Below are 15,966 nucleotides of genomic sequence, written 5' to 3'. Positions count from 1 at the left end.
CCGTCTGCCCAGGAGATATTCTCCAAATTCTCAGTTGCTAGATAGTGAATAGAAGTGGTGCTTCATTTAAAAGGACACTTTGCAACAGAATAATTAAGCAGATATGTCAGCTGCCTAATCAAATGTCTGTGTTAACAATTGCTGAAGCAACCACGAACGGGTTACACAGTTCCAAGAGCCAATCACACTAAAAGCCAATGAACAGTGTAATTGCTCTGGCAAGATATTAAAATGCCATGATTATAAAGCTGATTTACACCATATCATGATACAGATGGTAAGTAGAAAGGGACCCCCATTGTTCCAGACAACCAGATGCCTCACAAGCCATCCGGCTTCAAAAGACGTTCGAAGGGTAACTTAACACACATGGTAACAAATATACCACAAGTGTACATTTCAGGTACACTTAGTAGGAAGTTCCAAAGAGGGAGAAATAGTGAAATCCCATCATAAGTGGAATATTGTTTGTGAAGGCACCAGAAAGGTTTCATTTATTTATTTTATTATTTATTTATGCACACAAGCCTCTTCCTGGTTATCCATATTTACAAAAGCTATATTACAGTGCAAGGCTGTTGCTTATTTTTTGATAAATATTTGTTGTATTTTTCGTATGCATAATTGTGGGGGGGGCAGAAATGGTATTAGACAGCCACTGTTGATCACAAAGATAATTCTCTCAGACTACTAGTTCAAATGTCTGTTCTTAAGAAAAGCAATACAGCTATCAATATGAAATATTTAGGTTATAAAGGGCTTATAAAATCTCAGTGCTATTCCTGGGATATACAGGCCTCAATATTCCAAGAAGCATAAACACCCATCAGCTCCATTGATTAAGAGATTTATTCGCATCTCACTTCATAAGAATTGCCTTGCTGGACCAAAATACATCATCATATAGTCCTAGGGAGAGCATGATCTGGAAGTACATGATGTAGCAATCTTACTGAAGCTAAGCAGTTTGGGGACTAGTCAATGCCTGGATAGGAGACTGCCGGGAGCCCCGTGTATACAGACTTGAGTTCCTCAGAAGAAAGGCTGGATATAAATGTAATAAATAAACAGTCCAGGACTCAGATGCTTCTGGAAAGCTCCCAAGCTAAACATGATGCAGAATATGCTTGAAGCATAAGTTAGCATACACACCAGGTCCTTGGGATGAATGGGTGTCTGCTGGATCTCATTGTAGGAATGCCAATGAGCCTTCCATTGTAAATGGCCAGGCACTTAGCAGTGCACAGGCACTATGCATACACTCAGCCAAAGATCAGCAGGGGAAAGGAGTTAAAAGGTTTCCATTAAGTCCTAAGGGGGTCCCCTTCCTCATGTGCACAGGAGGGCAAGGGGTGTGCTCCAATTCATTTTTAATTAATCTTTTAATTAAAAGAACATGCACAAAATTGTGTTGCACATTCAGGGGAAATGTTACTTATTTGTTAATCCTACAGGAAATCAACCCTGACTGCTCATTGGAAGGACAGATACTGAAGCTGAAGCTCAAATATTTTGGCCACCTAATGCAAAGAGAAAACTCCCTGGAAAAGACCCTGATGCTGGGAAAGACTGAAGGCAAAAGGAGAAGGGGATGGCAGAGGGTGAGATGGCTAGATAGCATCACCGATGCAATGAATATGAACTTGAGCACACCCCAGGAGAGAGCGGAGGACAGGAAGGCCTGGCATGCTATGGTCCATGGGGTCACGAAGAGTCGGACACGACTTAACAACTGAACAACAAAATATCTTTTTAAAAATCCAGTAAAGTACCTGTGACAATCATGCGACAGCAGTATATGTAGCAAGCACAATGGCAATGAATGTGCTACTTAGATTAAGTGGTGCATTTTTGCAGGGAATTTGCTTGATAAGCTAAATACATTTTGAAGTATTTAATTTATCAAGTGCAAAGCGGGGAGGGGAGACGGTTAAATACCTTTCATACAAACAAGAAATTGAGTCCTTTGCATTGGGTGCCTCTTAGCCAACTGGTTGCAAGTACGTGGGAACGTACAGATGTCACTCCTATCCCTTCAGCAAGATATTTTAATTAAACGTCCCCATACTTGAAGCAAGCAACCATTTATGTTCAGTCTTTCTTCAACTTCAGTATCATGTTGCTCAGTGGGAAAAGGAACAATTTCCCTGCAGCGGTGTGAAAATGTAAGAATGGCAGATCTGCATATGCATTTTATTTCTTGTTGCTGCAAAATGAATGCAATGGTGATGATAATAATTTATTATTAATTCCATGTTTAGAAAGAAAATTGCGAATGTCGGTTTTAGTGAAAGAGTACAGGATGGAAAGTACATCAAGGGCTCTGTAGAGCTATATAAGATGCAGTAAAGGTGCTTTCTTTTTTTTTTACAAATCACTAGGCAATAAAAAGAAGAAACGCATTTTCCCCTGAAAACAATCGCATATTTATTTATTAGCAATACTTATATACCGTTTAATATAATAACATCCCTAAGTGATTTTTTTGGTTTGTTTTGCGGGGGGGCGGGGGGAGGGAGAGGTGAAACATGACATTGTGATGGCTTTCGTATTCCTATTTTTCTAAAGGTTTTTATGGAGCGATCCGATCGGGGATGGATTAACATCCGATCTTACACGGATCACCGTGCTAGACACAAGGGGATGCGCAAGAACCGACCCTGTGCGTCAACAAGAGAGAAATCAAACCAAACGCATCTTCCTCTCCGGGGCTTCCATCCCACCCATCGCCCGCTTATTTAACACGCCCATCACTTACTTGGCTTCCCCGACAATCATGCCACACGCAGTCTCTAGCAGCGCCGGCGGTGGAGGGAGAGCGCAGCTCCGATTTTCTTACCTGGCGGAGGCTGATTTTTAAGGTGCATGTGCGGGAGGGGGCGGAAATCGGGCGGCGGCGCCAATAACAGCGGCTGACGCTTCAGCGCCGGGGCCCCAGCGGCTCCTCCTCGCGTCGCCTTCCCGAAGATTTGCAGTCGGGAGCGGATGGAGAAAAGCGATTTTGCCAAGAGCAAAACAAAAGTGGGTGTGGGCGCCTCTAATAGGCCGAGCTAGCAAAAAGACAGGCGATCGATGCCTGGAAATCCTTTTGCTCGCCGCTCCCCAGAATACAGCAAAACAGACCAGACGCACCAAAGCGGGTTTCTCGTTTCTTTCCTCTTCTTCTCCCTCTTGCTCGCAGCCGGTGGCACCAGCGCGCACTCGCCGCCCAGAGACGGCTCCCAGCCCCGCCGCCAGGCGGCGATGCCTGAGCTCCACCCACATCGCTTCTCCGGAGAGGAGCAAAGAAAAGCTATGGGGCTGGGGCTGGGGCAAGACGGCAGCGGCGCAATCGTGCCGCCAGGCCTTTTAGGGATGGCTAAAACGCGGCTTTTGAGGGCCGTATGCAGAAGAGAGAGAGAATTTTTTAAACATAGAATTTGATTTTGAAATAAAGTTAAAAATACAGGCAGCAAAAAGGAAGAGCATACTAATGATTGTCGTTACGGCTTTTGCGTTCATTTTTAAGTGATGCTATTGGTTTTAATGTGTTTGGGGTTTTTTTTTATCAACAATATGTTTTTTTTTTATTGTGTTTATTTTTATTAGTTGCATCTGATTAAGTGGATAGTGTCCACGAAAGCTTATGCCACTTTTTAAGGTGCTACAGAACACTGTCTTTTTTGCTGCTGTAAAACTAACGTGGCCATACCCTGGGGAATTTATTACATATGTTATCCTGAGAACTTCAGCTTTAGGGGGACTCATAAATTGAACAAATGAAATGAAATTAATGGGGGGGGGAGATGGAAACTCACTGATTTCTGCAGAAAGAAGGGAATGGATGAGGAACGGAAGCTAGAGAAAGATTACCTATGTTGCATGTTTAAATGTGCAAATATCAACACAAAGTAGGACTCAATGCTTTACTCATCTACCTGGGAGTTAAGACCCACTGAACTCAATTGAGTTTACATCTGAGTAGACATGTATAAGTTTGCACTGTTAATTGCCCGTTAGAACACTTACCAACACAATGATGAAGTTGGTTGCTAATCCCCACTTCCTTATTTCCTTAGTAAAGTGAGTAAGGAGCCAATATTTAAATGACCCTGCACCCCAAAGGAGTACCCCATCTCATGTATTTCCATGATTGGGAGATTGTCCCCTTCAAGATAAACAATTCTCTCCCATCAAAACACACATTATTCCATGATAACCCTAGTTGATAATGGCAATTCAATAAACAACTGGGGCTGTACAACAGAACATTTTGGATACCCCAAATCGTACACCCATGTGTCCAGCAGTATCCTATACAAGATGGTATTGAGTCCTGTCTGGCCCAAAACTTTCAGTACAGGCAGGGAGCTGTCAAGAATGTTGCAGTATGCTAATCATAGACAACATAGGTAGAAAACTAAGGAACTGGTGCTGTGCACCCCTAATTAAGCTTGGGACCACCCCAAACCATACATCCACATGTCAAGCAGTTTTCTCTACCACATGGCATTGAGTCCTGTCCAGCCCAAAGCTTTCTGTATGTACAGGGCGTTGTCAAGCATGCTACCCCATACTGATCATAGCAAAAATAGGTAGAAAAGAATAAGGAACTGGTGCTGGGCACCCTAGAATAAAGTTTGGACCACCACCAATCATACACCCACAAATCCAGGAGAGTGTCCTCTTATCAGATGGCATTGAGTCATGCCTGGCCGAAAGCTTTCTGCGCGCACAGGGCACTCACAAATTTGTAGTTAATAGCAAAAATAAGCATAAAAGAATAACGAACCGGTGCTGTGCTCACTCTTACCACATGTATTGCCAATTAGCACTGGAAACTCCATTCAAGACCTCCTCAAACCAGGTCTTTAAAAAGGAAGGAGCACAAGCAGAAAACACAAGACTCTAAGTCTGGCAGCAACATTTTCTGGATTTTCGGTAATAACAGTAAACAAACAAATGATGTCAGTTCCAAAGGAAACAGGTAGTGGGGAAGCGAGCTTGGCTGCGGTGAATTCATAGTCAGAGGCAGGGAATAGCCCCTGGATAAATAGGTGGGCTCAGGACTGATCTCTCATGCTTGGGACAAAGAGTTGTGCAAATATATGACAGCACACATGCTGATGCAGTAGCATAATTATTTTCACTGAGCAAAGTGGGAGGAATTCAGAATTCCCTGAAAACCCATGGAAACTTCTAAGAGTGTATAGCTGGAATATACCGTAAGGTTACCTGCCCATAGGGAATCAGATCTTGCTGTTAGAGCTTCTAGCCACCACCTGGTGAACAGTACCTTCTGTTTCTGAGACTGCAGACTGGCAAGGGAGAAAAAAATAGGCAAGGAGGTGCTTCCCTTGCTACTTTGTTTGATGACATAAGAATTCACCAGCCTGGCACCCTCCAGATGTGTTGGACTACAACTCCCAGCATGGGAGACCCTGGCGTCTAGTATTGAGAAAAATGTCTCCCTGCCACTTTCTCCACACCATGCATTATTTTGTACACCTGTATCATGTCTCCCCTCACTCACCTTTTCTCTTAAGCTGAACAGTCCCAGATGTTGTAATCTTTCTTCATAGGGGAGATGCTCCAGCCCCTTGATCATTTGGTTGCTCATTTCTGCACTTTTTCCATCCTTTTTTAGGCGTAGTTCCAGAACTGTACACAATATACAGTTGTATACACTGTGTATATTATACCATAGATTTGTAGAAGGGCTCCTCTCCCTGAGTACACCCCTCCTCCTCCTCGCTACTACTGACACTACCTATTGAGTTGTTTCTTCCTTTGGGCCCAGTCCAGACCACCTCCCTGAGGGAGAGTATAGGATGTGCAGAGGATGTAATCCTTCACCTGGCTCCTCTCATTGCCTCCTTATGTGGGAACAGGTGGCAACAGCAAGCCCAAGAGGCTCCAAAGCTTGGTGCGTCAGGTGGTGGCCCTTCTACTGGGACACTGGCATCGGCAAGTGACCAGTAATGCCGACCTCTGCCCCAACACCTTTCTTATCATGAAACAGAAGCTCCGTTCTTCACAGAAAGGGAATTATAGGATAATTCAGCAATACAGCCATAGCCCTAAGACTGCAAGTCTTTTGGATAAAGATGGGTTGCAGTTGTTCAGTCTCAAGTACCTAACAACACCATCACAAAAAAGAATCCTTAAAGTCCACCTTTATTAAGTACAATATTATTTTAAGATTATCAAATAATTCTGTTGTAACTTATGGGAAATTGTATAAAATATATAAAAATGCAGAACATTTATCTTGCACAAGAATTAACCATTTTTTCCCTGGGGTGCATACAACTGAGTATATGATCAGGTGTTTTCCCTTTTTACTAGGCAGGGATTTCAGCAACAACTGAACAAGTGAATTATCTCACGCGAGTGTGAACCTGAACAAAACTTAGAATTGGATTAAAATTTAGCAAGATGTACAGGAAAAAACCCAGGAGTAGTTAGCATGGTATCTTTAAAAGCAACATGTAGTCATTAAACATATATTTTCCTTACAGTACCACATCAAAATTACACAGAAGACCCCAGTGATCACTAGGAAATCTGCCACAGTCTAGTTTTTCCAGGCCAATCAAATCCAAACTCCGAGGAATAAGTTGTCCGCCAGTTGAAGCCGCTCGGAAGAACAGGCGATCAAACCGCATTTTGCACTTGTAATGTGCATTCAAATTAGTGTTTTGGCTTGTATCCCAGGTGTAGTGGCAATGTTTTGGCTTGCCCAAGAACTCCCAAATATCCAGAATGTTGTTAGGTAAGCCACCTACTTTATCAACCTGATAGAGAGAAAAGTGGAAAACATTGGCTTAGTGGTTAAGACGCTGAACTGCAGACTGGAAGGTCGGCAGGTCAGCAGTTCGAGACCCAAGTACTGCGTGACGGAGTGAGCTCCCGTCTTCAGTCCCAGCTTCTGCCAACCTAGCAGTTCGAAAGCAAGAAATTGCAAGTAGATAAATAGGTACCGCCTCAGCGGGAAAGGTAACAGCGTTCCGTGCACCTGGGTGTTCAGTCATGCCGGCCACATGACCACGGAAGCGTCTTCGGACAGCGCTGGCTCTTCGGCTTAGAAACGGGGATGAGCACCGCACCCTAGAGTCGGACACGACTGGTTGGGGACACCTTTACCTTTACCTTTTATAATGTATTACTAATAATCGCAGCAATTTGGCAGCCAGTGCAGTTCTTTCCACAATGGTGTTATATGGCAGTGGCTTGACACATCACACAGGAACCTCACCACCGCATTCTGCACTAGTTGCAGCTTCTGGGCAATGTATAAAGGCAGCCCCACATGGACTGGTTCACACATAATGCCAACTCACGAGTTGGACAACCCATGAATTGGTGAGGCCACACCAGAGCAAGCGAGCGCGCTGCCTCTTGCCCGCTCCGCCCTTCCACTGATTCAGCTTTCAGGAATAACACAAGAATGCCCCATTCCTGGGTTGTCTGATGTGAAGGTCAAACCAGGAACTCTGGGTTGCTGAGGGACAAACAACCCAGAGTTTTAGCCCAACAACAGACCTTCGGTTCCTGGGTTGCTGATGAAAGCTGATTGAAAACAGAAGTGGCAAGTGCATGGGAGACAACAAACTCACTGGCAGCCCTGACAACCCATGGTTTAAACAACCCATGGGTTGTTGTTACATGCAAACCAGGCCAGAGTGTGTACAGTAGTATTAAACCAGAGTTCACCGTTATGTCCAAACTGAGGAACTCTGTCTTAATCTCAATTAATAAATGATGAAAATAAGCCAAGAAATAAGTGACCTCCAGCGACTTCGCTCCGTAAGTTTCATGTAAGTTAAGAAGAAGAGTAAATCCTTGAAATAAAAATTTCCGATCCTCATTTTGACGTAGTTATAACTTAGGGAAAGTCAGTGAGCCTGTTCAGACATCACACTAGGCCATGATGATTAAGAGTTTGAATGGGGCTCAGACCCAAACTTAGTGGTTTATTAACCACACACAAATCACACTCACTAACCACTTGCTGCAAGATGGTTAGCAGCGCTAACCATGGCTTAGTGTGATGTCTGAACAGGCCCAGTGTTTAACGGAGTGCTTCCATAGAGCTCCGCAGCAAGAGCAGTCGAAAACAGCCATTACAGGAACGGTGCTGCTGCTGGCTGACGGTGTCCATTTTCTTCCTTCTTTCCGCTCCCCTTATAGAAATAAGCAAAAAATAAATAAAAACAGCAGAAAATTGTGCAAAAATCACTTATCGGTAAAATGGGCATTTACGCAAAATCGCTGTATATCACTAAATCACGCATTATCCCCCTATATCGCTAAAACACTTGTGCAAAACTGCTATATCGTGATATAGCAATTTTGCACACAAGCGCATTTTGGTGATCCACAGGGATAATGCACATTTTAGTGATATACTGCAATTTTGCGCACATGAGCAATTTAGCAGTATGGTGATTTTTGCACAATTTTCCACCATTTTTATTTATTTTTTATTTCTATAAGGGGAGCAGAAAGGAAGAAAATGGCCGCCCTCAGCAGCGCCGCTCCTGTAATGACTGTGTGAGCTGCAAGAGGCTGCTAGAATGCGTGAGGGAGCAGGTGGAGGACTGCAGGAGGGACGGTGGTTGGAGAGTGGTTAGGCTAACCACGCTGTGGGCCATGGTGAGCTGCATGTGTGGCGGGGGCTCTTGCCCCGCAGTTAGCCTAACCACCCTGCCCCAATGTGCGACTGAACAAGGTCAGTGTGTTCAGGCTCAAGGAGGGTCATTAAGACAAATTATCAAAATCATTTTTAGTTAGCATGACATGACTGAGTCAGTTATTTTGTCATCAAAGCACCAGTGATCAGCCAGACTGAAAGGAGTGGCTAGGAAGTCACTCCTCCGTAGCCACACTGTTCTAATTTGGGAAAACGTTATCGGAAGTAAACATATATGTGACAACCAACATCTGTTTACCCTTACCTCATTTTATCACTTGATAAGAGGGAATTGTGAATAATCTATTGACAAAAAATATGAACTGTGAGGAAATTCATTGTTATCTGCAGGAGATCAGGAAAGGAGATGCAAATACAGTTGACAAGGACTATCAATCAATAATAAATAATCATTAAAAAAAAAAACACCAAGACGTTTTTGCTCCAATTCACCTCTTTGTATCTCAGATTTGTATCTCCTCCAAAGATCACTGTCATGGACTCTGGTACCTCTGTCATTTTTGCAAGGACCAGTTTCAGCTGCATTAAGCGTAGTTCACTGAAGTTCTTAGTGCTCTCCAGATGGGAAGTCATAAGGCAGAGCTCGTTGCCAGAGACAGCTGCCTGTTAGAAGAACAAGACGCCAAGCATAAAGCTACGTTTCCTGCTTGCAGCCAAGTGCTAGAACAGTAGGATTTCACTTTAGAATACTAGCCAGCTCTCCCATAAAACCCTGCCCTCAAACCCTGCCCTCGACTTTGGGACATTTCCTTAAACTGCAAACCCTCTGGGTCCAAATCATGTCACTTCTGGGTGCTTTTTACAGCGCCTAGCCTCCCATACTGACGATGCTAAAATTATAACAAAAGGTATGGTTGCAAACTATAATAGTTGGTTTACTCAGTGGATTAATCAACACTTCTGTTAATAGGTTGGGGCCAAATTTTAATCCATGGTGGAATTTTTCTAATAAGTGGGGCTGTGAAGTAAGGGCACATTTATTTATTTATTTATTTATTTATTTATTTATAGGCTACTTCAGTTCTGGTGTGTTACCACAATAAGGGAACAAAAAAGAAAAAAATTAAAGACAGTCTCTCCTTCTAACAAATGAACAGTAGTTTTTGTTTATTCTCACACTTCCTCCAATATCCCTCAGAACAACTAAACTGAGGTTCTGATAACATGTAAAGTTACCTGATTAACCAGTTAAAAGGACAGAACTAAAATTGTTTTACGGACTATTAATTAATTTATTTACTGACTGTATTTTTACTCCACTTTTCAGACGACAGTCTCCCAAAGTGGGCTCACATCAATCAAAAAAGAGGGACAGACGGTGCCATCAGGCTTACAAACTAAGAACAAACAAGACAAGCAAAGGAAGGGGAGTCGAGGGAAAAGAGGAGGAAGACCAATTTTTCAAAGCCAGAATATGGCAGTGAGCTATAAGCAGGAATTTAAATGCACTTTGGGCCAGGCTGATCTTCCCTTGCTGGTGTTTTTGCTTGAATAGCAATTGATGGCTATTTGGCCGATGGATGGATGGACTAAAGGTAGTCATAAACATTTTCAGCTCTTTCCTATTAATGCCCCCAATTAGCCTGCTTTTCAGAGACCTTTAATTTAAGAGCAAATTATTTTGTCCATAAACTCAGTGTAAAACAATGCACTCACATGTACTGTTAATAAATTTCTCTTCATGACGGTTTCAGGGAAACGCATTATTTCATGTTTTAAAACTTTTACTCTTGATTTTTTTAACATTATGGCAGTAAAATAATCATCTGGATAGGGAGATACACATGTATTACCTGGACAGAGATACATACAAAAAAGCAAAGGTCAATGACACCTCAGTCAGAAATTCCATGTAATAGAAGACAGTGGCCTCGAGTCTGGGTGAGCCTCAGTCCCAGGCTTTCACTTCCATTTTCAATAAACCGCAGTTTAGCATTGCATCCGAATTCTAAAATGTGGTTAAACTTAAAACTATAGACTATTGAAACAAGCTAGCTTCACAAACCAAGGTTTGAAGTTTGCTTGTTTCAGTAAACCCTAGTTAAGACTAACCACATTTTGTCCAGGTTCAGACAGAACGCTAAACTGTGATTAGTTCAAAATGGAAGCAAAGGCTTCCGATCTCATGGTCACACAAGAGGAGAGCGTAGCAATGCACATGCCTGAACCTCACTGATGCTCGTTCACATAATGCCAAACCATAGTTTAGCACTACATACAAACAAAGCCAGTCAGTCTTTTCAGGAAGCTGGTACAGCCAGCTCATCCTCTGCTAAAAGAAGGCTCTGCAGACTTTGCACTGCACTGCGCCATCACACAGAACAAAATAATAAAAACAAAAGTAGTGCTGTAATCATCATGGCTGCATCAAGCTTATAGCAATTATTATACCTTCATTTTACCTGGAATAATTGTGTAACTGACTGCTCGCTTCTGTAGATAGCTCAACGATGGAGGAATAACCTCCTGTAAAAATACCACATCTGGGCTGTACCTAAATGAAAAAGAGGAATTTATAACAGAACACAAGGCAGCATACCATAACACTGAGGACAAATTACCACTTCATTTGGTCCTGATCAATTGGGCTATGCCAACATAGTACACTGCGGTAACATTAAATGACCAAAGGCTATAACCTTGCTCAGTTCAACAGTGGATTTCTTCTATCCCTTTTTAAAATAATCAGTGATCTGATTCACACATGCACAAATGCAACTCACGGTACTTTGCAACTCACGGTACTAGAGTGCGTGAACTGCAAATTATTAAATAAAGAATAATTATGGACTCAACTTTATTTATTTATTAAATTTATTAATTGCCCATCTGGCTGGTCACCCAGCCACTCTGGGCGATGTACAACACACCACAAAACAATTTAAAACAATAAAATTCTACCATAAAAATGTTTTTAAAATACCCTAACCCACCCCAAATGCCTGCCTGAACAACCACGTTTTTAATGCACGACGGAAGCTCATTAAAGAGGGGGCATGGTGGAGTTCCCTAGGGAGGGAGTTCCACAGAGTGAACTGAACAAGCATTGTGAGGAAGTACCAATAAGTTGGGATTAACAGTCTTTATGTAAAATGAATAGCAATTCCAATTCAAACGCTACTGGATTTTAAATCAATTATTTATTTCTAGGTTTAAATGCTTAATAGAGCAATCCTACGGTCCCAGGAACTACTGGATGATGAAGATTTCACTCCAGGACCACAGACACAGCTATGGCAGTGGGGGGTGGGGTGAAATCTGAGCAGGAATTCTCCCACTGCTCCCCCCCCCCCGCCCCCCACAGCCACTGTAGAAAGCTCAATGGCAGCTCTTCTTCCTAGATCGCAATAGTGACCTCGGAAGAGAGTTGGGGGGGTGGGGGAGGTCTGGATCTGCTAAATCCCAAAGTCTCTCTGTCGCCCATCCTGCCCACCAAGAGGTAAGAATGCTACAGGGCTGAGAGGCCCATCTAGCTTAAAACATTTGCCATTTTCTCCTGTTGTTCCACCCAGCCTGCATGCAGGGCTTTGGATGGGCAGAGGGTGCCAATCTCAGAGTCCTCTGTCTAAAGAGCAGCAATCCTGTTGGACTGAGCTCTAAATATTCCTGGGAGCAAAACACTTCAGAAATGTCTAAAGAAAAAAAAAAGTAGCAAGGTACAAATGTGAGGCCTGCTCTTTAAAGAAAAATTGTGCAGCCCAATCCTACACATGCTTGCTCTAAAGTAAGTCCCACTGATTTCAGTAAGACTTGCGTCTCAATGAGTGTTCATAGGGCTGCTGCTATAGGTACTTACAAGGCTAGATAGGAGCAGACTCCTCGCAGCCTTTCTTGAAGATTATTCGCATCCAGGCCATCTATATTCCAGGTGATCAAAGAAAATGTGCTAGCATCTTCTTGTGGACGATGTGGCTGTAGGCCCACAGCAGCTGCCGCTGTGCTACTGCTGGCTGAATCATCAGTTAGGTCAATGCTAGAAAGCAAATATACAAGTCAAACTTATTAGCTCAAAGTCATTTCCTCCAAAAGAATTATTTATGCATATTTTTTTTTAAGAGGGTATTTTTGGAGGACCCTGAAATGGCTACATTGGTGCTTCAGCTTGACAGAGTTTATGAAAGTCAAAAGCAATTCCAGGTATGTCAAATATGGGATGATGGCAGCCGTACCAGCATCTGCAGCAGGCCCGAGCATCGTTACCATGCAGCATCCTCAGATACCTAGCAGGGCCCACTGCTGACACCTGCCCTTGATGTCCACTTTCATCCCACCCAACCACCCCCTGCCAGTGCTCAGTAACCATGTTTAGTTGCCCCATATTGCCCTCATCATAGAATAGTTTTGGGACATATTGGGAAATGTAAAATGGCAGCTCTCAGTGAGAGCCACCATTTTAATTTGCCACAATGGCCTGGAGTGGCACTATATTGGAGACATTAAAATGGAGGCCACATAGTGCCAATTGCAGAAGCACCAGTGGATATGTGCTCCTTCACACATCGGATAGCTCCTTTAGAGTTCTGACTGAAACCCAGAGCAGATTCATTGTCCCACTGACACTGGAGCCACCAGCCTTCACTGAGAAGCATCATCACCTCTGCCTAAAATTGGGGGGGGGCCCCCCACTGGTACAGGAGGCCAAGCCCCCCCCCCCCGCTCAAACGTGGGGTCAGCCCTGATCTAGAGATTTTGGTCTGTACAGTGGTTCATTCAATCCCCTGGACAACTCCAGGCAAGAAAGTGCAAGAGACCTAAGCATTCTGAACTGTTACCACTAGAATGTGTGATGAGTCAAGGCACAGAGGGGGGAAGTCAGCAGGTTACAAGCTTCCAGTGAGAGAACAAGCAATTAAACAGTTAAAAGTTGTACGTATGCTGCTATCCATATGGAATCATGTATCTGGCACACGAAAGCTGGGGAACCTGTGGCCCTCCAAATGCTGTTGCAATCCAATTGCCATCAGCCCCAGGCAGCCTGGCCAATGGTGAAGGCTGATGGGAGTGATAGTTCATCAACATGTGGAGGGCCACAGGTTTACCCCACAACCTGCAGTACAGTCTGACACTGAAAATGTCAAATTTAATTCTTCTCCTCGCCCTCATAACTAGAAATAACACTGTGAAAAGGCACAAGGCAAACTTGGGGACCAAAGTTTGATAGGGAAGGAAGAAACTGAAGGAAGTCAAACACATCTAGGCAGGGAGCCTCCGGGCCTCTGTACGAAAAATGGAGGAAGGGTAGGAAGGAGCTAATTTAACAAACTGAAAAAGAACTACTTGCAATCCTGTTTGGAATAGAGAAATTCCACCAGTACACATATGGACACACAGTAGATGTCCAGACTGACCATAAACCTCTGGAAGATATATAAAAAAAACCCTTACTCAGTGCACCAAAGCATCTACAATGCATGATGATGTGTCTGCAGAAGCATGATATACAAATCAATTACTGCCCTGGCAGAGACCTAGTGTTAGCTAGGGATGGACGGAACCATTTCCATCTGGGGCGCAGGGGAGCTCAACGAGCTGTCCGTCTGTCCCCTGCTGCCCAGCTCACACCACCTGGACCCACTTGGTGAGCATGCCTGCTCTCCCCACCCACCCATGCGAGTTGCCCCTCCTCTCCGCGCCAAGGTCTCTGGCAGTCAAGCCCTTGTGCTTTATGCGCACAAGGGCTTGACTGCCAAGTCCTCAGCATGGCCAGCCAACGAGGAGGCCAGGGTGAGACTGCTGGGGTGCCGCCAAGGCCCTTCCTCCCCACACCAGCTGTTAAGGGCTTCCTTGACAGCCAGCAGAGGCAGGACGGGTCCTGGTGTAGTCAGCACCCAGCTCTTCCCGAGGAGGCCAGGGTGAGAGGGCTGAGGTGCCACGGCACTCCCAACACTCACCAAGCTCCAGAGCACTCAGTGGCCAGACCCATCAGCGCCCTGGGGCTCGGCGAGCGGGGTCTGGGAGTCGGGGGGGGGGTAGTCCGTCAGACTCCACCCCCTTTTCGGATTCCTGCACCATCCCTAGTGTTAGCACATACCCTGAGGTGGGCATACGTAAGAGAAACTGCTACTGAAGGATCAAAAGAAGCTGATGTAGAAACCATCAATATGACAAGAGTACTTACCCATATCTGAGGAAAGACTGAGAGAGATTCAGCGGTGAACATAGGAAGACAACATCCTCCAGAGACTAAAACCATGATATCACAGGGTTGGCCAGAAACAAAAGCTCATGTACCATGAGAGATAACACAGTTCTTCCAGCTATGGGCTGAACTTTGTGTCCAGAATAGCATCATCTCCCAGGGAGAAAGAGCAGTTATACCAGAAGCCGTTCAGACAGAAATCATGTACAAAGTGCATTCATCACATCTGGGAATTGAAGCATGTCTATAGTGGGCCAGGGAAGTGGTCTACTGGCCAAGAATGAATGAGCAACCGAAGACATTCACAGAGAAATGTGAAGTGTGCAGATCCTGGCGTGAGAAGAGAAAGGGTGCAACCTGAGAGAGCTCTGTACAGGAGCCTTTGTTTAAATGAAACATGTAAGTTTGTTTGGAAGCAGAGCCTGTTTGAATCTGTGCGGTGCAGTCCACCAACTTTGAAACCCTCTCCAGACGTGTCAAACTACACTTCCCAGTATCCCCCAGCCAGCCATGCTGGGAGTTGTAGTCCAACTCTTCTGGAGGGCAGAGGCTGCCCTAGAGGCTTGGTAGGGCCAACTTACACTGTCCCTGCTCCTGGAAGAGGCTGGGGCATCACGTCCACGCCTTCCTCACCAAGGGGCGTCTCGAAATAAGAATTCAGCGCCATCTGCAAAACAAAAACACAAAAAAAGGCCAAACGAGCGGGGCTGTGGCTGTGGCCGTGACTGAGCTGCTGCTAGGATCATTCACCGCGCGCCGAGATCTAGCAAGCATTCAAGTGCGAAGCGAGCGGCGTACTTGCACATCCCAGCCGTTCTCTGCCAAGAAGCACTGCGCCACCGCTACGTCGCTGCCGCTGACGGAGGCAAACTCGGAGCAGAGGAGCTTCTGGTACTTCTCCCGCTCTTCTCGCTGCTTCTTATTCTCTTCCTCCGGAGGTTGCTGCAACTCCTGCCGCCCCTGCTTTCCCTCCTCCGGGCTCGCCGGCTCCACCCCTTGCGCAGCACTGCCCACATCCATTCCCCGGACCGCTGTAAGGACCTCGCGCTGCCGCCTTCCCTTCCAGGGTCGCTACCAACTTCCCGGCCTAGCCGGATCCACGCCCAGCCCCTCTCGACGTCGAAGCGTCGCG

The 15,966-nt window shown here is 44.8% G+C and overlaps 2 protein-coding genes across 6 annotated transcripts in view; both read right to left on the bottom strand.

Annotated features, from left to right (window-relative positions):
* The window catches only part of KIAA0319 (KIAA0319 ortholog), a 59,103-nt gene extending 55,868 nt beyond the window's left edge, over positions 1-3,235 (bottom strand). Inside the window, exon 1 of one of the 4 annotated variants that reach the window (XM_084850116.1) lies at positions 2,840-3,235. In XM_084850116.1, coding sequence (XP_084706242.1) covers positions 2,840-2,867 — 28 coding nt within the window. In that variant the 5' untranslated portion in view covers positions 2,868-3,235. The remainder of the gene's footprint in view (positions 1-2,839) is intronic. The other 3 variants (XM_084850113.1, XM_084850114.1, XM_084850115.1) reach the window with 3 other exon arrangements.
* A 2,900-nt stretch (positions 3,236-6,135) lies between these two features.
* On the bottom strand, positions 6,136-15,949 carry TDP2 (tyrosyl-DNA phosphodiesterase 2). 2 transcript variants are annotated; one of them, XM_084850127.1, is made up of 7 exons: positions 15,633-15,949; positions 15,416-15,501; positions 12,492-12,668; positions 11,098-11,189; positions 10,352-10,488; positions 9,128-9,298; positions 6,136-6,776 (listed from the first exon to the last, which is right to left on the bottom strand). In XM_084850127.1, exons 1-7 carry the CDS (start codon positions 15,852-15,854, stop codon positions 6,495-6,497), a joined length of 1,167 nt encoding a protein of 388 aa, XP_084706253.1. In that variant the 5' UTR covers positions 15,855-15,949; the 3' UTR covers positions 6,136-6,494. The 2 variants fall into 2 exon arrangements, with proteins under 2 accessions (XP_084706253.1, XP_084706254.1); XM_084850128.1 differs by lacking the exon at positions 10,352-10,488 and having other exon boundaries at positions 6,138-6,776; positions 11,087-11,189.
* Positions 15,950-15,966: the final 17 nt, after the last annotated feature.

The sequence above is a fragment of the Heloderma suspectum genome, chromosome 4 (assembly GCF_057233095.1).
Source record: "Heloderma suspectum isolate Gila_16-S chromosome 4, 16-S_ref, whole genome shotgun sequence".
Lineage (NCBI taxonomy): Eukaryota > Metazoa > Chordata > Lepidosauria > Squamata > Helodermatidae > Heloderma > Heloderma suspectum.
This window is presented reverse-complemented; position numbering and strand designations above follow the sequence as displayed.